Source organism: Geotrypetes seraphini, chromosome 4, assembly GCF_902459505.1.
Source record: "Geotrypetes seraphini chromosome 4, aGeoSer1.1, whole genome shotgun sequence".
NCBI lineage: Eukaryota > Metazoa > Chordata > Amphibia > Gymnophiona > Dermophiidae > Geotrypetes > Geotrypetes seraphini.
The window spans coordinates 143,771,784-143,793,754 of record NC_047087.1 but is presented as its reverse complement, the minus strand read 5'-3'; the positions used below and the strand labels follow the sequence as shown (position 1 = coordinate 143,793,754).

The 21,971-nt window shown below is 44.4% G+C and overlaps 1 protein-coding gene across 2 annotated transcripts in view; it reads left to right on the top strand.

The window, feature by feature from the left end:
- Positions 1-21,971, top strand: part of CPNE2 (copine 2) — a 476,132-nt gene that overhangs the window by 431,298 nt on the left and 22,863 nt on the right. The window contains exon 15 of one of the 2 annotated variants that reach the window (XM_033943758.1): positions 5,497-5,733. The exons of the other annotated variant lie outside the window; for it this stretch is intronic. Within the exon in view, the coding sequence (XP_033799649.1) occupies positions 5,497-5,733 (237 nt within the window). The remainder of the gene's footprint in view (positions 1-5,496; positions 5,734-21,971) is intronic. 2 annotated transcript variants of the gene reach the window in all.

Here is a 21,971-nt window from a genome sequence, read left to right as displayed (position 1 = left end):
GGATAGCGTTGTGTACCCAACTGGAGGGAGAAGGAAGATGAGGGAGGGAATGAAAGGAGATGCCAGGGCATGGAGGGAAGGAGGAGATGTCAGAGCAAGAAGGGGGAGGGAGAGATGGAAGAAAAGGAAAGGAGAGAGATGCCAGGGAATCAGGGAAGGGATGATGCCAGACCATCGAGTGGGAAGGCAAAAAAGGAGAAGAGAGAGAAATGCCAGAGCATAGGGGAGGGGGTGGTGACAGAGAGAGAAAAATGGAGAAGTGACAGCTGAAATCAATCATGTACTAAGGAGAGAAGGGGCACAGGATAGTTTATGGAAGGAGCATAGAAAGGGAAGATGCCATATGGAAGAGAGAGAAAGAGGGCGGACACTGGATGGAAAGAGCAGAGAGGGCAGTGAATGGAAGGGGCAAGACAGAGGATTAACAGTAGATGGAAGGGGTAGAGATAGGGAACCAGACACTGAATGGAAGTGTGGGGGAGAGGAGGGACAGCCGCTGAATGGAAGTTTGAGGGACAGGGGGAGCAGACGCTGGAAGGAAGTGGGAAGGAGAAAAAAAAGTGCACATGCAGGATTGAGGGAAGAGGATAGAGTTAGTTACTGGAAGGGGTGAGGGAAAGAGGTGACAAGCTATAGGTAGACACAGTGAAAGAGGGAAATTGAGGACTGAATAGTAAAAAAGAATTTAGACAGAGGCAGAATTTAAATTGAGAAGGAAGACTAGGAAAGAACAGGAGTAAGGGAACGGGGAGAGAGAGATGCCAGAGCAGGGGGGAAGGAGAGGAGACAGATACCAGACCTGGGAGGAGGAAAAGAGGAAGGAGACAGATACAAGATCTGAGGGGAAAAAAAGAGGAGAGAGATATGCTAAAATCTGCTGGGAGGGAAGGAGGGAGGAAGGAAAAAGGAGAGAAAAGAGGCAGAGAAAGGGGGCGTTTTAAGCACATTAGAAAGACTACAGAGAAAAAGGCTTGGATGAAAGGGGAAAGACAGGAGGCAGAGGCAGGACTATGGGAGGTTCAGACAGAGGGGGAGGGAGAGGGAGACCTGGAACAAAGGTAGAAAGGAGAACTAACACTGGATCTGGGGAGGGTAACAGAGGGAAAAGAGAGAGAGACCTGGACCCAAAGGGGATGGGGCTAGATTGTGAAAAAAATGTTGGATGCAAAAGAAAGAAAGATTGGATGCACAGTCAGAAGGAAGTGCCACCAGAGACTCATGAAATCACCAGACAACAAAGGTAGGAAAAATGATTTTATTATCAATTTAGTGATCAAAATGTAGTCTGTTTTAAGAATTTATATCTGCTGTCTATATTTTGCACTATATTTGTCTATTTTTCTATAGTTACTGAGGTGAAATTGCATATTTTAAAGTAATCTGCCTTGACATCTTTGAAAAAACCCTAAAACTCATAAATGATAATTAACATTTTCTCTGCGTACAGTGTGCTTTGTGGTTTTTTAAAAAAAAATTTTATATTTACCATTATGAATTAATAAGATATTGTGTGTACATGAAAATGAATGGAAGAAATTGGGGGCTAGGGTGGGACTGAATATTAATAGATGTCCCGTTTTGATGAAAAAAATAAATGGTCACATTATACATGTTCATGCAGCTGTGTCTTCATAAGCTGTTTGCCTTCTTGCTTGTTTTATCATGAATAGTGGGACTATTTGTTTTTATTTTTCTCAGTTCCCTTCTTTTTATTTCTTTAGATATTTCCAGTGCTTTATAAGTTTTATTAATTTTTATGCAGCTTGTGCTCCTGGCAAGATCTGTTTGCTAAAAAAAAATAAATATTTTTTTCTTTTTTTTTTTGACAATTGTCATTTGATTTTGCTTCAGCTATTTTCCCCATCAGGAACAAGATTGGCTATGTTTACTGTGAAGGGGCCAAGGGTAAGCCTAGCGCTGGCAACCTGGTTCCTGCCCCAGGCATAAGTATAGCGCTCTTTGGAGGACCACTCTGGAATAAGCACAGCAGAGAAAAAGAAAAGAGAAAAAAAAACCTTCCACCAATAATTGCTAGTTCCAAGTTTTATTATCCAATTCAGTTGCACTGGTTCTAATACAGCCACACCGGCTGATGATGCTTGAAAAAGATTTATCACAACCAAAAGTTCTCTTTTACAGCAAGTCCTTGCTTCAATCAGGAAAGCAAAAAAAACCCCCAAAAAACCCTCCAAAAAATTTCCCTTTTAAACAGGATTTCTCTCTCATAGTTCTGCTGCCAGGCTTTGCACAATTCTGGGCAGCATTCTGGTCTCAAGAACTTATATACAAGAGTTTAGCTCCACTCTTTTCAGACTTGGCACAATTACTGTATTGAGCCCAGTGTTTCTTCAGGAAGTTCTCCCCACCTGACTTCCTGAAGTATGAATATCCCACTTACCCTTCTTATTTCTGGGCATTGGGCTGGGAACCATCCACCCTTGCTTTAATGGTCTAAGATTCCCCTCCCAAAAGTTCCCACAATCAGGGATGTAAAATGTCAGGTCACTGAATACACTCCGGGCTTTATTTCTCCTTCTAAGGTTAGTTAGCATTACCCATCCCCCACTCACTATGCTTTGCTTGCACACAGGGATTCTGGTTTAATTTTGGTTGCTAACCAATCCTCACATTCACCCATCAAACACTCATTCATTATACAGTCCCACATAAGGACAAAAATGTTTCTTTTAAGTACTTTAGACCAGTGTTCTTCAACTTTTTGACACCTATGGACCAGCGGAAATAAAATAATTATTTTGTGGACCGGCACCAGTCCACGGACCGGCAGTTGAAGAACACTGGGCTAAGTCGTGCCCATCTCCACCCAATCTCAACCCCAGCCCCAGCCCCCATAATAGTACTAATTATAACACCATTTTTTCCATTCATTTTTCATATATACACATACACACACACAATATAATCGTATTAACAACACATAATGGTTAACCACAAAATTAAAATACACAAAGCACACTGTATGCTTTTCAACATTCAGAAAACAGATAACCCCATGCAAATGTAGGACCAAAAACTAAAAGTACTAATATTTACAAACAAACCTAAGACGCAAGACTCTGCAAGCAGTGCAACCCCAGAGGAAAAGAAACAAATGCATTTTTCCCTGAACAGACAGAAGGTGTAAATCAATCACTAAATAAAAAAATAAAAGCATTCCCCCTACCGTTGTTGTCTCTCTACCTCCATGTGCCTTGCCTTCTGGCCTGCTCCCGGTATTATCTTCAGGCTGGTCCAAAGTGCGATCAATGTGGCGTATTCGGGCCGGCCTCCTCATCCTGAGTGCTGCAGTGCACAAAGCTGTGGGCAGAAGCTCCACGTGCGCGTCCTGCGCCTCATAAGAATTGCCGCTGCTGGGTCAGACTAATGATCCATCCTGCTTAGCAGTCCGCTTATGCGGCGGCCCTCAGGTCAAAGACCAGTGCTCTAAATGAGTCCAGCCTCACCTACGTACATTCCAGTTTAGCAGGAACTTGTCCAACTTTGTCTTGAAACCTGGAGGGTGTTTTCCCCTTTAACAGACTCCGGAATCTATCCCCTTTCAACTTTAGAGAGTGCCCTCTCGTTCTCCCTACCTTGGAGAGTGTGAACAGTCTGTCTTTATCTGCTAAGTCTATTTTCTTCAGTATTTTGAACGTTTCGATCAAGTCCCCTCTGTCTCCTGTTTTCAAGGGAGAAGAGACCCAGTTTCTCTCACTGTACAGCAATTCCTCGAGCCCCTTAACCATTTTAGTCACTCTTTTCTGAACACTTTCGAGTAGTACCGTGTCCTTCTTCATGTACGGCGACCAGTGCTGGACGCAGTACTCCAGGTGAGGGTGCACCATGGCCCAGTACAGTGGCATGATAACCCTCTCCGATCTGTTCATCTGGAAGCCTTCTCTCTGATGTTGCGACATCAGAGAGAAGGCTTCTGGTTCAGGCGCAGGACGCATATAGGAGCCTTTTCCTACGGCTTTGTGCACTGCAGGACTCAGGGAGCCGGGCCAAAGACGCCGCGTTGATCGCACTGTGGACCGGCGGCTGAAGAACACTGTTTTGGGCCCGATGGACGTGCCGGTCCTGTGAACCAGCAGAAAATTTCTGAGGATCGGCATCCGTCCATGGACCGGCGGTTGAAGAACACTACTTTAGACCATAGTTACAGAACAAACTTTCATTCCCTTCCCCCAATACAGTATCTTACTGACTCATGCTGCATTCAGACATATAGTCTGGGGCTTCTGGGCTGCAGTCCATTTCATTCCCCTCAAAGATATATCCCTCTACTTCAGGGGTCTCAGAGTCTCTCCTTGAGGGCCGCAATCCAGTTGGGTGTTCAGGATTTTCCCAATGAATATGCATGAGATCTTATGTGCATGCACTGCTTTCAATGCATATTCATTGGGGAAATCCTGAAAACCCGACTGGATTGCGGCCCTCAAGGAGGGACTTTGAGATCCCTTTTTTTCTACTTCTATAAGAGACTCCTCACTCTCTGAAGCTGGGTACAGGCTATCCTCTGGAGCAGCATTTGGCTAGCCCTGCTTATGCAGCTTTTCCCTTCCAATTAGCCTCTGTTTGGAAAGCAAAGTTTTGTCAGCATGGCAGTGCTGTGGGACTGGAGGTTTCTTAGCAGAAGGCTGTAAGACAGAGCTCCTAGCCTTCAGTTCCCTGTTCTGTGAGGAATGTCCTTCCCTCCAGGTTCCTGATTGCCTGTGTGTGTTCTCAGCTGGCCTTGATTTATTCTGCTGTGGAACTTTAACTGGTGCTCTAACCATGTTCTGCCTGTCAGCTCCACCCCTTTCCTTAACCCTTGCTGTGTCAGATTGCCTGACCAGAGGTTTTACTGGGGAATTAACAGATGGTTTATAAAAGGGATTATAGTGGTTTGGAACAGGTATTCTGTTCTTCTCTGCCACCCCTTCTCTGTTCTGCCCAGCCTGTCTGATCTTAGCACTGGGAACAGAGTTAAGGGACAGCTTCCTTGGCTTAGGAATAGGCACATTTGCTTTAGTGGCAGGATTTAAAGCAGATTTTGAACCAGTGACAGGGGCTTCCCTGTCACACTATGCACATGTTCCAAGTTATACAAAGTATTTCTGATTTTGGTTAATTTATCACTTTTAGTACTGCATTCAGCCAGTTGGCCTCGCATCAGCTTCCAGGGTATTTATCAAACATCTAACAACGCTGGAGGTGTGATTCGAGGGGGCCGCCACCAGCGAGGGAGGTAGGACCGGCCTGCAGCCAAAAAAATTGCTTCTGCTCTGCAAAGCTGGGGGTGCAATTTGAGGAGGCTTTCGCCAATGAGGGGGAAGTAAGGGAGAGCGGTGGGATGATTTTAAAATGCTGTATAGACCGCCCGAGATATGCAAGCTGCACCCACTAGGCTGGCTTGCAAAACCCATATACAGGCCACAGCCTATATATGGGGCAATACGGTACTGCCATATAACATACTATACAAGTTTTGAATTTTCTTTTTCTTGCTTTCAGCAATATTTCATTCTCTTGATTATAACCGATGGTGTGATCAGTGACATGGATGAGACGAGGCACGCCATTGTTCAAGCTTCAAAATTACCCATGTCCCTAATAATTATTGGCGTGGGAAATGCAGAATTTGCAGCCATGGAGTTTTTAGATGGAGATAATAGAATGCTCAGATCTTATACTGGAGAGGAGGCAGTACGGGACATTGTACAGTTTGTACCATTCCGTGAATTCCGGAACGTAAGTAACGTGATAGTATATTAGTTTTATGATGCCTGTTACAATTTTATATATTTTAATTATTTACTGGGATTTAACAACTGCCTTATTTATGAAGTGTTTCGCCCAAAGCAGTTTACAATACAATTAATAGTAATCAGGTACTCTTAAATATTTATCCCTATCTATTCCGGCAGGCTGTGGTACTAGGGCAATGGAGAGATTAAGTGACTTGCCCAGAGTCACAAAGAGCAGGCTGAGATCGAGCTCCCAACCTGAGGTAGCAGTTCTAATCACTAGGCCACACCTCCATGAGCTCATCATCCATAAGCTGGTCTGCATGGTTGTTGTTTTTTTTGTTTGTTTTTTTAATAAGACCTTTAACTTGTTTTAATGAAGTATAAATAGGAATCATAATAGTAATGTCATCTGCATAGCTATGAGTAAAAAGCACAGTTACTTACCGTAACAGGTGTTATCCAGGGACAGCAGGCAGATATTCTCTACATGTGGGTGACGTCACCGACGGAGCCCCCTAGCGGACGTTTTCGCAAGCAGACTTGCTCGAAGACCTTCAGGCTTGCAATTGGCCAGCGCATGCGTGCGTGCCCCTCCCACCCTGCCTAGGGCATGTGTCTCCTCAGCGTGTCCTCAGTTCAGATAGCAAGCAAAGAAGCCAACCACGAGGAGGTGGGTGGGTTGCGAGAATATCTGCCTGCTGTCCCTGGATAACACTTGTTACAGTAAGTAACTGTGCTTTATCCCAGGACAAGCAGGCAGCATATTCTCTACATGTGGGAGACTTCCAAGCTAACTAAAAAGGGGATGGAGGGAGACATGGCAATTCAGGAGAATAGATGTTGCAAAACAGATTGGCCGAAACGGCCATCACACCTGGAGAAAGCATCCAGACAGTAATGCGAGGTGAACGTATGAACCGAGGACCAAGTGGCAACGTTACAGATTTCCTCAATGGGTGCTGTCATCGCTCTGACCTTGTGACCTGAGACTTGACCCAGTAGGGAGAGACCAGCCTGAGCATAACAGAAAGAAATACAAGCGGCCAACCAGTTAGAAATGGTCCGCTTAGAGACAGAGCGACCCAAGCGATTAAGATCGAAAGAAAGGAACAGCTGGAGAGCAGAACAATGAGGGGCGGTGCGCTTAAATAGAATGCCAGCGCACGCTTACAAGCAAGAGAATGTAGAGCCACTTCTCCAGGGTGAGAATGGGGCTTCGGAAAAAACACAGGAAGAACAATAGATTGGTTGATGTGAAAATCAGAAACAATCTTAGGCAAGAACTTAGGATGGGTATAGAGAATCACCTTATTGTGATGGAAGGCAGTGAAAGGTGGATCCGTTACCAAGGCTTGAAGCTCATTGACCCGACGGGCAGAAATGAGAGCAATAAGGAACACAACTTTCCAAGTAAGATACTTTAAGTGAGCCCGCGCTAGCGGCTCGAACGGGGTTTCATCAATTGAGAAAGGACCACGTTAAGATCCCAAACCACCAGAGGAGGTTTGAGGGACGGATGAACGTGGAAAAGGCCTTTCATGATGTGGGAAACCACAGGATGAACAGAGATAGGCTTCCCGTCAATCGGCTGATGAAAAGCAGCAATGGCACTAAGAGGATCGAAGAGGACTTGAGCCCAGCGCCAGACAAGTACAACAGATAAGCCAGGACAGCTGATAAGGAGGCGGACAGCAGCTCCAGCTGCCGAGTAGCACACCAGGAAGAAAAGCGAGTCCACTTCTGATGGTAACATCGGCGAGTGGACTCCTTCCGAGACGCCTCCAGGATATCCAGCACAGGCTGGGAGAACTTGAACGAGGGCATTAAGTCTCAAGGAACCAAGCTGTTAAGTGCAGAGACTGGAGGATGGGATGAAGCAGAGAATCCTGACTCTGTGTAAGAAGAGAAGGAAAAACAGGCAGAGGAAGAGGCTCCATGGAACTGAGTTGCAACAGAAGGGAGAACCAAGGTTGACGGGGCCACCGAGGAGCTATCCCCATCTTCATATCAGCCTCTCACCTCCCAGCACAAATGGCTTCTTCCGATTAATAATCCCCAAATGCATTACTCTGCATTTCTTTCCACTCCCTCCTCGGTGTCTACTTTGTTACAAATCTTGGTATCATCTGCAAAAAGGCAAACCTTTTCTTCTAACCCTTCAGCAATGTCACTCAGAACTAAATAGATGTTGCTGACTACATTGCATTATCTACAGTACAGTTGCACCTGGATTCTATATAGAAATAAAAAACAAAAGGAATTAAACTAAAACTTAATTTTATAGACCGGGTCATCAACCAAAAGGAGCTCGACTCGGTTAACAGTAGTATAATGCATAATACATAAACTTGACAAGGAAAGCAAATTAGAGTAGTTAATTTCCAAAGTGTTTAGCAAACAAGATGGTTTCCAGAATGAAGCAAAGGGACCTAAACTTCTTAATGTAAGCGGTAAAGCATTCTAGAATTCGGTTAGTTTAAAAGCAAAAGAATGACTAAATCTCTAAAAGGTTCTGTTTTTACCACTAAGGGAAGGAAATGTAAGTTTTAACTTTTGGGAACTTCTGGCAAGGTGAGACCTTTGCACATTCCAGTCTAAAGGAATCAAAGTGGTAAAAATGCCAAATAAGATCTTAAATGTAATACAAATGCACTTAAATTGAATTCTGAGGTACACTGGAAGCCAATGTAAAGACTATACATTTTTTATTGGACTAACTTATTACATTGTTTGATTAGCTTTACGAGATAACCCTTCTTCAGATCTGAAATAAGCAAATATTGATAAATGCCAGTATATTTAAGAGAAAGATCAAAGCATTTAGTGAGAAATTTTCAGGAGGGAGGGGTGGGTAAGGTGAAAGATAAGAGGACTGAGGCCAGATTCTCAAAACTTCAACACCGTCGCTATACTGTTTACCGACTGTTTAGCTTGTACACATTTTAGCGGCAGATTATCAAAATGGATTATCTCTGTCAATAGCAAGCTTTCTAGCAGTCTCTGACAATGACATGCAAATAGATTCTTCAACATTGAAACATGCAAATAGATTCTTCAACATTGAAATGAGCCCTCTGGTAGATTATTAAAAAATGCTGAGCCATTTTCAAAAAGCAGTGTCTGCTTTTAGCGACAAAAATAAGCGACTTGTCCAGGGATGCCGGTAAAGGCATGACAGTGTCAGAGACTGCTAGAAAGCCTTGTGATGAAGGGGGAGAGATGCTCATTCTCAGTCCCCTTACATCACAACACTCCTCCCCAGCAGCGGCAGTGAACAACCCCCCCTTGTGCAGCAGCGGCAACACACAACCCCCCCTGTAGCAGGAGAGATGCTGATTCTCTCCCGCTTCCCCCTGCCATACAACACCCCCCTCCACCTTTGATGCCCCCTCCCCCTTACCTTTAAGTAGATTCCCTCCTCCCAGCTGGTCTGCGTCGTCCAAAATGGGCCTACCCCTCTCTGCGTCCCTCAAGTCATCTACTTAGAGGTAAGGGGGGAGGGAGTGTTAGAGGTGGGGGGGGGTCACTTGGCTGCAGGAGAGAGTGCAAGGTGTGCATGCAGCTGGACGGCGGCAGGCATTTCTTGGCAGTGGGAGAGAACCAGCATCTCTCCTGCTGCTGGGGTGGGGGAAGGTTGTTGGTGGGCAGCGGGAGAGAATGATCATCTCTCCTGTTGTGTTTGTGTGTAGGGGTTAACGTGTTTATTCTGTGCATGTGCCCATCGCTATCACCAGCGATGGGCACGTTCAAATTTAACAAATCTTCGCTGCTGTCTGCCCACCTCATTTGCATGTGCGATTTTTTTGTTTTTGAGATGGTCTTGCTTTTTTCAATTCACTATTAAAATGGCTGCGTTAGCAGACTGTCGCTTTTTAATGTGGTTTTTTGAGAATCCTGGTCTGGGTGTTTGGGATAGAGATATGGGTAGATGGTAAGGAGGTGACAATGCAGTGGGTGTCAAAATATTTTATCATTTTGATTTGATTTCAAAAGTCTTATGTTCCTGGATTGTCTTAAAATATCCTTTTAGCATTCTCACCATAAAATCATTGATGCAGTGTTCTTTTTAAAAAAAATCTTTTATTGATTTTATTAAGTCCAACAATTATACATTCAAAATTTCAATAAACAGCACTTACATACTTGCAAAATACTGAAACAATTTACCCATCCAACCCCTCCCCCCCCCTCCCTTCCTGGATGCAGTGTTCTGATGTTTTGAAGTGTTGTCCTACAGAGGTGATTTCCTGGTTGGCATTGCAGTTTTTAATATGATTCATGTTTCTCTTACATACAGTATCCTGGCATTTACATTTGCTTATTTCTGATCTGAAGAAGAAGGGGTTACCTTTGAAAGTTAATCAAACAATGCACTAATTTAGTCCAATAAAAAGGTATTACCTTTATTCCTTTTGTTTTGTTTATCCTATATAATAAAAGGCTAACTCGCGCATGCGCATTCCTATTTGCGTGTTCCGTGCGCTGTAGGTCTGTGGCCTAAGGAGTGCGCATGCGCGCTAATACGTCACCAGCCTATCGCCTCCACAAGCCGGACCGCAGCCAGACGACGTTCTCCGTTTCTCCTGCCGCCGCCCACCCCCTTCTTTTCCCACGGGCCCGAATGGCGATTCCAGCAGCGTGTTCATCAGTCTCCACACGCTGCTTCGGGCCCTTCTACTGCCCTGATTTGCTCTGCCGCATCTCTGATGATGTCATCAGGGACGTGCCAGAGTAAATCAGGGCAGTAGAAGGGCCCGAAGCAGCGTGTGGAGACTGATGCAAGCGCTGCTGGAATCACCACCTTTGTAGTCCGGCCCGCGGGAAGGGAAAGGGGGGGTAGAGGAAACGCTAATGCTGCTGCACAGGGAACTGGTGGGGGGGGAGGGAAATGGAGGGGAAGGGAATGCTGCTTTGGACGGACAGACAGACAGAGAGAGGAAGGGAAACACAAAGAAAATAAGAAATACACAGGGGCAGGTGCTCAGGGAATTGGTGTGGGGGGAGGGAAATGGAGGGGGATGGAATGCTGCTTTGGACAGACAGAGAGAGGAAGGGAAACACAAAGAAAATAAGAAAGACACAGGGGCAGGTGCACAGGGAACTGTTGTGGGGGGAGGGAAATGGAGGGGGATGGAATGCTGCTTTGGACAGACAGACAGAGGGAGGAAGGGAGACAGAAAGGAAAGAAGAAAGACACAGAGTAAGGGAGATACACAGAAAGACAGACAGGCAAAGGAGGCCAGGGACAGAGACAGACAGAAAGGACAGCGGGAGCCGCGTCAGGAGGGGTGCGGGATGCGGCAGTGGGAACTTTTCCAATGGGTGCAACTGGGCAGCTGTCGGGAACCTTTGATCAGGGGCAGAGCAAGGTAAGAGTATCATAGGGATAAGAAGGAGGAGGGAGGATAAAAAAGGAAGGGATGCCTACTGCTGGACAGGTGGAGAAGGAAAGAGATGCTGATGGACAGGGGAGGTAAAGAAAAAGGAACGGAGGACTAATGTTGGACAGAGGGAGAAGGAAAGAGGTGCTGCTGGACAGGGGGGAGGTAAAACAAAGGGAGAAGGGCTGCTGCTGCATAAGGAGAGCAGTGAAGGGGTAGTGGTGGACACAGTGGAGGTAAAAGGAAGGGAAAATGGACAGGGGGAGCAGGCAAGGGGTGGTGATGGACAGCCAAGGAAAAATAAAGGCAGAAAGAAAGAAAGCGGCTAAGGAGAGAGAGAGAAAAAAAGACAGACACACACACATATGTTCTAGCACCCATTAATGTAACGGGCTTAAAGACTAGTTTCTATATATTATCTTAAATATTTCTATATATTAACATGGCTACCACACCACTTCACTAAAGATGGAAGATACCTTATATAGCTGCATGAAAAAGCAAATGAGCAAATTTATGGAAAAAAAAACCCCAAACTGAATAGTCACCTCTCAGGGTTTCCACAGCTGGCATTGTACTTGTTGCAGGTTTCCACAACGAGACCCGGAAACCTGCAACAAGGATAAAATTAATGTTTTCTTCCTGACACTTGGCATCTCTTCTCTGCTACTATTTTTCCTATTTTAGGGAAAATCTTGTCCGGCCTCCCCCAAAATTGCCACTTACTTTTATCCCTGGTGGTCCAGCGATGCAGCGAACAGGAGCGAGCTGTCCTTGCTCCTGCCCCGCTGCTAACCCAGTCTTCGCGGCTGGTTTCTTCTGCCGCTGAGCGGCAATGAGCGGGAGCATGCTTTGGCATTCCTGCTTGGCGCTCAGCAACTTCTTTGACTGGCTCCCGTGAACTCTCGTGATTCACGAGAATTTGCAGAAGCCAGTCAAAGAAGTCGCTGAGTGCCGAACAGGAACGCCAAAGCACGCTCCCGCTCATTGCCGCTCAGCGGCAGAAGAAACCAGCTGCGAAGACAGGTTAGCAGAGGGGCAGGAGCGAGGAAAGCTCGCTCCTGCCCGCTGCACCGCTAGTCCACCAGGCCAAAGGAGGTAGGAGGACAGGACTGGGTGCAGAGTATGACAGAGGAAGGGGTCTAGGTGCAGAGTCTGACAGGAAGGGGGGTGGCTGGGTGCAGTCTGGCAGGAGGAGGGGGTGTGGCTGGATGCAGAGTCTGGGAGGAGAGGTGGCTAGGTGAAGAGCCTGGCAGGAGGGGGAGGGGTGGTGGCTGGGTGCAGAGCCTGGCAGGAGGGGGAGGGGTAGTAGCTGGGTGCAAAGCCTGACAGGGAGAGGCTAGGTGCTGGGGGTAGGGAGTTGGAAAGGCAGGGAGGACAGATACTGTTCATACAGGGAGATTGTTGAGAAGAACAAAAGCACGAGGGGAGGGGGTAGGAAAGGAGGAAAAGAGATATGCAGGACAGGTGTAGTGGAAAAGGAGAGAAAGAAATGCTGCGTGGGAGAGGGAAAAGGAACAGAGAGTTGTTGGACATAGGTGTGTGGCGTGAGAGGGAAAGAGAGATGATGTATATGGGGAAAGGAATTGTTGGACATGATAGTGGTTGAGAGGGAGGGAGGAGAGATGACCCAAAGAAGGGAGAGACGTCAGACCACTGGAATGGGAAGGAGAGAGAGAGAGAATGGGAAGGAGAGATGCTAGATCACAGAATGGAAAGGAGAGGAGAGATGTTGACCTCAGAAAGAGGGAGGGAAGGAGAGAGAGATGCTGGACCTCAGAAAGAGGGAGGGAAGGAGAGAGAGATGCCAGACCATGGGAGAGGAGAGAGATTCCGAGAGGAGAGATACCAGACCATATGAAGGGGGAAGACAGAGATGTTTGACCATGGGAGAGGGATGAGATGGTGCATAGGGATGGAGGGGAAGGGGAAGCAGAGGGAGGAGATGGTGCACAGCAATGGGTGTGACAGGGAAGAGATAAGAAGAAATGCTTCTTATGGATAGATGGGAGTAGGGGAGAATAAAGAGGGAAGAGATGGTACACATGGATAGATGGGAAGGGAAGGCATAGAAAAGTAGATTTTGAGAAGGAAGCAGAAAAATGGAAGAAAGTTGAATGTTAAAAGTTAATGCTAAAGATGGATGTATGGCAGAATGTGAAGGAGAGAAAAACAGCAAATGGATAAGGTGATCCTGGATACACAGTTAAGAGCACAGACAGAAGGACATATGGTTTGAAAACCAAAATCACCAGGCAACAAAGATAGGGGAAATGATTTTATTTTCAATTTAGTGATTGGATTGTATCAGTTTTGAGAAATGACATCTGCTGTCAATATTTTGCACTGTTCAGGAAGAAATGCATTTGTTTTTTTCTGGGTGTTGTACTGCATGCAGAGTCTTGAATCTTAGGGTTTGGTTTGTATATATTAGTACTTTTAGTTTGTGGTCCTGTATTTGTATAGGGGTTATCTGTGTGCTGCATGTGTGACCAGGTATTCTGGTAGGAATGAATGTTGAGAAACATACAATGTGCTTTGTGTAGTTTAATTTTGTAGTTAACCATTATGTATTGTTAATAAGATTATATTTTGTGTATATATGAAAAATGAATGGAAAAAATGGTATTACAATTAGTAATATTATGGAGGCGGGCTCTGGGGCGGAGCTTGCCTATGTGCAATGATTACTTTTAAAACTGACCCTAGGTAAATGTTGGTAATTCTGGATCTGATTGGAGACTCATTTCCTTTCATAAGTGTAAATAACTGCTTGCACCAATAAGTATTTCCAAACATGGAAATAATTTCATATACAAATTTTTAAGTACTGTATTTTGGGGTATAAAAGGGGGTGCATCTTATGGGGCAAATACACCTCCGCCCCCCCCCCCCAGCATTCTGCTGCTTGCCACCCTCTTACCTGCTTGCCGCCGCAGGAAAGGAAGAGAAGGGCTGGCAGCGTGCAATCAGACCCACAAGTCTTGCCCTAACGTCAATTCTGATGGAGAGAAGGTCCGGGCCAGGACCTTATCTCCGTCAGAATTGATGTCGGGGGAAAGCTTGTGGGCCAGATTTCACGCCACCTTCCCTTCATGGAGTTGCGGCAGCAGTGGGTGAGCGGCGCAGCAGGGAGGAAGGCAGGCTTCATGGAGTTGCGGTAGCAGAGGGCAAACGGTGGACCAGGGAGGAGAAATCCGCATGGCAGGGAGGAAGGACAAAGGCTGGAAGGCAATAAGGGGGTGGGGGCAAGAACTTAGGACATAGGAAGGAGGGAGGGAATAGAAACAGACAATTGTTGGGTCTGAGGAAGCAAGGAAGGAAAGAAAGAACTATCTAGTGCAACCAGAAATCATCAGATAACAAAGGTAGGATTTCAATTTAGTGATCAAAATCTGTCTGCTGCAGTATATTTGTCTATTTTTCTAGGGGGCTGGGTTCAGAGGCACAATTTGGTTCAGAATATTTTTTTCTTGGTTTTTCCTCCTCTAAATCTAGAGCAGTGTTTTTCAACCGCTGTTCCGCGGCATACTAGTGTGCCACGAGATGTTGCCTGGTGTGCCGTACGGTCAGGGCCGCCATCAGGGCAGTACCACCAGTCCTGCATTCAGGGGCCCCGGGCTCCCCCAGGGTCCTAGGCCACAGTCTAGGGAAAAGGGGCGATCCGCCCCACGTGGACAGGAGAGAGCTGGATGGGGGACCCGCGGAGTTCAATACATCTCGAGCCGCGAGGCTCGTCTTCTGTTCCTGCCTGCCCTGCAGCTAACATATAGCCGATCGCAAGCGTTCCCCGATGTCAGCGCTGACGTCGGAGGGAGGGCTTAAGCAAAGCCTGCCCTCCGACGTCAGCGCTGACGTCGGAGAATACTTCCGTTCGGCTATTTGTGCGCGGCAGGGCAGGCAGGAAGCAGAAGACAAGCCTCGCGGCTTGAGCTTCGTTTTGCTGAGAAAGTTGCAAAGATGGGCTGGGAGGCAAACACGGAACACAAAAGGGGGGAGGGAGTGCGTTTTGGACACAAGGCATGAACTTGGGAGAGAGGGAGGGAGGGAAAGAGATGCTGAGGTGGGGGAGGGAATGGGTTTTTGGACACAGAAGAAATGGACTTGGGAGAGAGGAAGGGAGGGAAAGAGATGTTGAGGTGGGGGAGGGAATGCGTTTTTGGACACAGAAGAAATGGACTTGGGACAGAGGAAGGGAGGGAAAGAGATGCTGAGGTGGGGGAGGGAATGAGTGTTTGGACACAGAAGGCATGGACTTTGGAGAGAGGAAGGGAGGGAAAGAGATGGTTGTGTACACGGGGAATAGAAGAAAGGAGAATTTTTGGTCATAGGGAGGGAGTGAGGTACAGATAGTGGCATACCAGGGTGGGGGGGGGGGCGGTCTGCCCCACCCCAGGTTTACGTCCCAAGGGGGTGCACAGCTGGCCACCCTCCAGTGTTGTCCCTAGGCCGGCAAACTGCGGCTCTTTAGCCACTTGAGTGCCACCGCCATCGGGAACAGGCCGTCGCCAAGTTCTCCCTGCTTTTCCCTGTGGGGCCGGCCAACTCTCGCCACTCGCGCCAATTCTGACGTCGGAGAGGACGTTCTGGGCCAGCCAATCGCTGCCTGGCTGGCCTAGAACGTCCTCTCCGACGTTAGAATTGACTACGGGTGGTGAGAGTTGGTCGGCCCCGCGGGGAAGAGAAGCAGGGAGAACTTGGCGACGGCCTGTTCCCGATGGCGGCGGTGGCACTCAAGTGAATTACTTTATATATAGTCAATATAGGCACAGAGTTAAATTTTTTAACATTTTGTAATGGTGGCGTGCCTCGTGATTTTTTTCATGAAACAAGTGTGCCTTTGCCCAAAAAAGGTTGAAAAACACTGATCTAGAGTGTGTCTTATGGAGTGAAAAATACAGTATTTTCAAACCTGGCTGGCAAATATTTGTAAAATTTCAAGCAAGGCAACTTCACTGTATTTTGTCTTCAAAACTGAATTGCACTGGATCTCAATTACTTCCCATTTGCATATGATTAGATACTGATGCTATATTTATTGAGAAAATTTAAGAAAAGAAAGAAAACGTGTCTTCCAAAGATTTAAAATCTGCAAATCTTGTTTCAAACTCAGTTCTAAGGCTTAACATTTTTCCTGCGCATTTTTGATACGATGCAATTTCACCTAAACTTGATTTGTTTATCTTGCATGTCAGAAAGTACGTTAAATCTTCATTTTCAACTGTTTTTCCAAAAGAACTAGCTTACAAGGGAATGCTTTAACTTGATTACACATGTTTCTAACGATCTGATCTTTTCCTTGCAGTTTTAAATTTAAATTAACTCTTTTGTTATATCAACCATGAAGGATAAATCTTGTAACCATACTGGATAAGAAAACAAACTTGTGTCTTGATTTTTAGTTATTAAAAACTGATATATTTCTTCTTTCAAGTCCTAGAATTGTTTAAGGACCTTGGAGCAAGATAGCCAACGTACCTCGATAAAGTAGGACAAAATGGAATATTCACTTTCTAATTTACTTAAGAAAGCAGAGAATTGTCACTGATTTAAGCCTCGAGATCTTATGAAATTGATCATTTTTTTGACAAATGTCAACACATTTTCCATGTATATTAACTTTGTGCAACAAACTTCTTGATGTATAATGCAATGCGTATGATGAATCTTGTAACTGTCACAGGTTTCACTTTGGGGTTTTTTGCAATAATGCCACAAAACCATTGGTTTTTCCGGCCATTGAAGGAGCTCCATCTGTAGCTACAGAAATTAGTTTTGACATGGATAAATTGCATTTTTGCAGAAGTTCATAAACACAGTTAAATATATCTTGTCCCATTGTAGTGCCACACATCGGTACTAGTTCCAATAATTCCTCAAAAATGTTGAAATTCGTGTCGCAAGCACGAAGAAACACAGCTAATTGAGCTATGCCCCCAATGTCTGTACTCTCATCACAGGCAATGGAAAAAGCTTCAAAACTAGATGATTTTCTTTGATCTGATCACTTAAATTGCCTGCCAAATCAGTAATTCTTTCTACAACTGTATTTCAAGACAAAGAGATTATTTGAAAAACCTTCACACTTCAAGGACAAACAATTTCTGCAGCTTTTAGCAGCTTTTATTAGACATTCCTTGATGAAATCACCTTTGGTAAAAGGTTTCAAGTGTTTAGCTACCAGCTTCAAGAAGACGTAGCTTTCATGCACTGCCGCTTCACTTTCTTGTGATACTTTAGTAAACATGAACTGTTGTTTTTTCAGTCCCAACTTGAGCTTTTTCAACTTTTCTTGTCTCATTAATCCTTCATAATTGTCATATTTTGATTTATGTTGTTCATAGTGCCATTTAATGTTATATAACTTTGGCACACTAATAGCATTATTACATATCAAGCAAATTATTTTATTTTTTAATTCACAGCAAAAATACTCCCAATTCCCACTTTTCTTAGAAATTTCGATATTCATCAGCAGTTTTTCATTTAGTTTTATCTACCACTTGGTTTCAATAGACGTACTGAATACAAAGAGCTGGAATAAATGAGTAATCATTAACACAAAAAAATAAAACATTTCAATAAAAATCAATATCTTTTCTTAAATATTAACTTACCAGACACAGAATAATTGCACAAATTAATGTGTAAACCTATACTCATATTTTTATTGTACTCTGAAGGCAAAATATTTCCTGTTAGGTGCTCCAAGCAAGTCAATACAAGACTAATGGCATGGTAGGTATTATTATCATCGGATTCCCTGCTAGTATTAGTGGGGGGAAATGGTGCATTATGACTAGAGGCATGAACTTGTCTTGGGTACCAAAGGCGTCCACATCGTAGTACTTAAGAATAATCAACTGGTTATACTCGTACATTGTATCATTTTCAACTGGCTTAGATAGGTGACAGCTCGGCACCGATGGATTGCGGGAGAAATCTCATGACTATAGTTATGACTTATTGGATTACATTGGCTGGGCTGAAAAGATGTTTGCTGTGGGCCACGAGTTTGACATGCTTGGTGTAGAGTGTGCCTGTGTATAAAAACAGGCACAATATCAACAACTGGGTAAATGAGTAAACTAAATATTGTTCCAAAGTGAGTATAACAAAACAACAACAAAAAAGGAACAGAGGCAGACAGACTCTCTCTCTTAGTGTGTTGTATTAAATTTACATGGAAAGTAGGCAACAGTGATTATGTTGTGTTTTTGAGGGTTTTTAAACTGAAAAAAATAATGTAGTGGGTGGTGGTTCCTGTAGAACTGTGGTATGGGCAAATTTATGCTGTACGGTGGTGCTGTGTTATCTGATTAATTTTCCTCAGGTTGTATGTTGAAATCATGGTTTTATCAGCCTAACTTCTCTGCTGTTTGTGAAGTACCAGGTTGTGTACTGAAATCATGGTTTTAAGTAGCCTAACTTCATTTCTCTGTGTTTGTGAAGTGCCCAAGTTTTATGTTTAAATCAGGGGTGCCCACACTTTTTTGGCTTGTGAGCTACTTTTAAAATGACCAAGTCAAAATGATCTACCAACAATAAAATTTTAAAAAACACAAAGCAGAGAAAATGTTAATTATCATTTATATTCGGGGTGGAGAGGGGGGTTTAAAAGAGGTCAAGGCAGATGGCTTTAAAATATGCAATGTCACCTCAGTAACAACTATACAAAAATAGACAAATATACCCTCTCCCTTTTTACTAAACCGCAATAGAAGTTTTTAGCGCAGGGAGCTATGCTGAATACCTCGCGCTGCTCTTGACGCTCATAGGCTCCCTGCGCTAATATCCGCTACTGCAGTTTAGTAAAAGGGGTCCATAGTGCAAAATATAGACAGCAGATATAAATTCTCAAAATGGACACATTTTGATCACTAAATTTAAAATAAAATCATTTCTCCTACCTTTGTTGTCTGGTGATTTCATGAGTCTTTGGTTGCACTTTCTTCTTCTGACTGTGCATACAATATTTTTTCCCTCCTTTCTGCCTCCTGCATGCTTCGTCTCCTCCAGACCTCATTCCATTCCCCAACCAACATCCTGTCCTTCCATGAGTCCAACTTTATCTTCCTCACTCCCTGCCCCCTCCTCCCCTTTCTTTTTTTTGTCTCCCTGCCCCCCTTTCTTTCTTTTTGTCTCCCTGTCTGCCTCTCTATTTCCCTTTTTTTTCTCCCCAAGCCACCACCGGGGCTGTCATCTGGAAACAGGCCCCCAAGCCACTGCAGCCATTGCTGCCGAGTTCTCCCTGTTTCCCGACGCCACAGCCTTCCCCCCGACGTCAATTCTGACATTGGAGAGGAAGTTCAGGGCCAGCCAGGCAGCAATTGGCTGGCCCGGAACTTCCTCTCCGTTAGAATTGATGTCCGGGGGGGGAGGGGGGGGAGAGGCAGGCTTGATCGGCGCTTCCGTAGTTGCTGCTGGCCTGTTGCATAGAGAGAACATAAAGGCAACGCGAGTCTATCACGGAGCCCGGGATGGGCTCAGTGATCGACTGCCTTTGCGATCAACCTTTTGGGCACCCCTGGTTTAAATCATGGTTTTATCAGCCTAACTTCACTCCTCTGTTTGAAGTGCCTAGGTTGTCTTGAAATCATACTTTTATAAGCTAATATGTTTAATTTTCCTCAGGTTCTGTGCTGAAATCATGGTTTTATCAGCCTAATTTCCCTCCTCTTTGTTTGTGAAGTGCCCAGGTTCCTGTGTGTTTGTGAAGTGCCCAGGTTCCTGTGTGTTTGTGAAGTGTGTGTGTGTGTGTTTGTGAAGTGTGTGTGTGTGTGTTTGTGAAGTGTGTGTGTTTGTGAAGTGTGTGTGTGTGTGTTTTTTTTTACCCAACCTCTTTATCTGTTTAATTTTTTTCAGGTTGTGGAGTAGAGAATGACATAGGGATAAATTTTTCCCCATCCCCACAGGAACTCATTTTCCTATCCCCATCCTTTTCCTGTCCTTGCCCCATTCCTGCAGGTTCCATCCTCATCTGCACAAGCCTCAAACAGGGACAAAAACTCATGGGGACAGGACAGGGAAATTGAGCTCCTGCAAAGATAGGGACAAATTTATCCCCTTGTCATTCTCTATTGTGGAGTTCCCTCCTTTGTGTTTGTGAATATTGTGAGGGGAGGTTTTTTAAGAGCCAAATCTGATGGTTTTATCTGTCAAACTTCTCTCCTGTCGTCTTCCTCAGGTTGTGTTTAAATCTTTCTCAGTGTGTTGTAAGCCTCATTCTGGTGCTCCAATAGCCTTTCAAACCTCACTCTGGTGCTCCAGTAGTCTTCTGTATTCTAAGCCTCGCTCTAGAATTTCAGTACTTTTTCCAGTGCATTTCAAACCTCACTCTGGCACTCCAGCAGTCTGTCTCTGTGCATTCCGAGCCTCATTCTGATGATGCTCCTAACATCTTTTCAAACCCCCAAACCACCCCCAATTAATTTTCCCAAACTTGACACCTAGCTAAATCGCTTTCTTACCCTAAAATGTAACTTCTCCCCATTTCATCAAAATCTTTAGGGCCGTTTTCTTTTTTTTTATCTTTAATTCTTTAATATGATTATTCATTACAATAATAACAAATATTCATGAATATCCACAAGAACTCTATATATAAAATACATTGAAACATATATAAGGTAATAAATCAGCTTGAGCTAGTCTACATTTTACTGGTTGCCAGAATTTTAACTAGGAAATCAACTCTATCTAAAATCTACCATCATGAACAGGCAAAATGGTGGCTTACTTTATATATCATACATCATACGGAAAAAACTATATGATGGTCTCCTGGCCACTCAAGCAGCCAAACTAGACAACCAAATCGCCAATCTACTGACGGCATCCCTCGACTACAAGACTTTTAGAAAAGAAATAAAGACCATACTCTTCAAGAAAACTCTGAAAAAAGAAATAATACCGCAAGTCTCAAACTCCACCTCTCACTAAAGCCAACTACCCCAAACAAATAACTTTACCCATTTCTCATTCTTTTTGAAAATTACCAATTTTTTTTTTTTTTGTAAGTTCTTGTTGTAATACATCTTGGATAATTCTTTTGTAATCTGCCTTGAACTGCAAGGTAATGGCGGAATAGAAATCCCTAATGTAATGTAATCATCCTCCCAAGATGAAAATAACGATAATAGAAATTAAACTTTTAACAAAGATTTTCCCTTAATAAAATCTTCTAACTGGGTTGGATCAAAAAACACATATTTGTCACTTCAATACGAAATAAGGCATTTGCGTGGAAATTTTAAAAAGAAAGTAGCTCCAACTGCCAAAGCCTTAGGCTTTAGGTGGAGGAATTGTTTCCTTTTAAACTGAATATGTCTCTCTGACAGCTGGAAAAATTATCACTCATTGGCCACAAAAGAGATCTTGTTTTTAAAAAAATATATAATTTCAAAATGATCTGTTTTGAAGGCCACTAAAAGAGTTGCCCGTTTACTAATTATGTCTTTAGAAGATTCGAGGAACTGTGATACATTCAAACTGTCAGGTGAAACTAATTGGTCCATATTACCTCCTTCTGCCATTTCCTTAGAAACTCTTGGAATGTAATAGAGGTTATCAACTTCAAATGTATCCACATTAGTATAATTAATACAGTGATACCTTGGATTACAAGCATAATCCGTTCCAGGAGCATGCTCGTAATCCAAAATGCTCGTTTATCAAAGCGAGTTTTCCCATAGAAAATAATGGAAACTTGCTTTGATACATTCCCACCCCCCACCCCCGATAACTGACATCGCTCCCCCCGCTCGCAAAGGACCCCTTGCTCCAACCGGCACCCCACCACCACACGAACCGGCCCCTCCGCCTGAACAACTTAAACTTACCCACCTCCCCGCCTAGC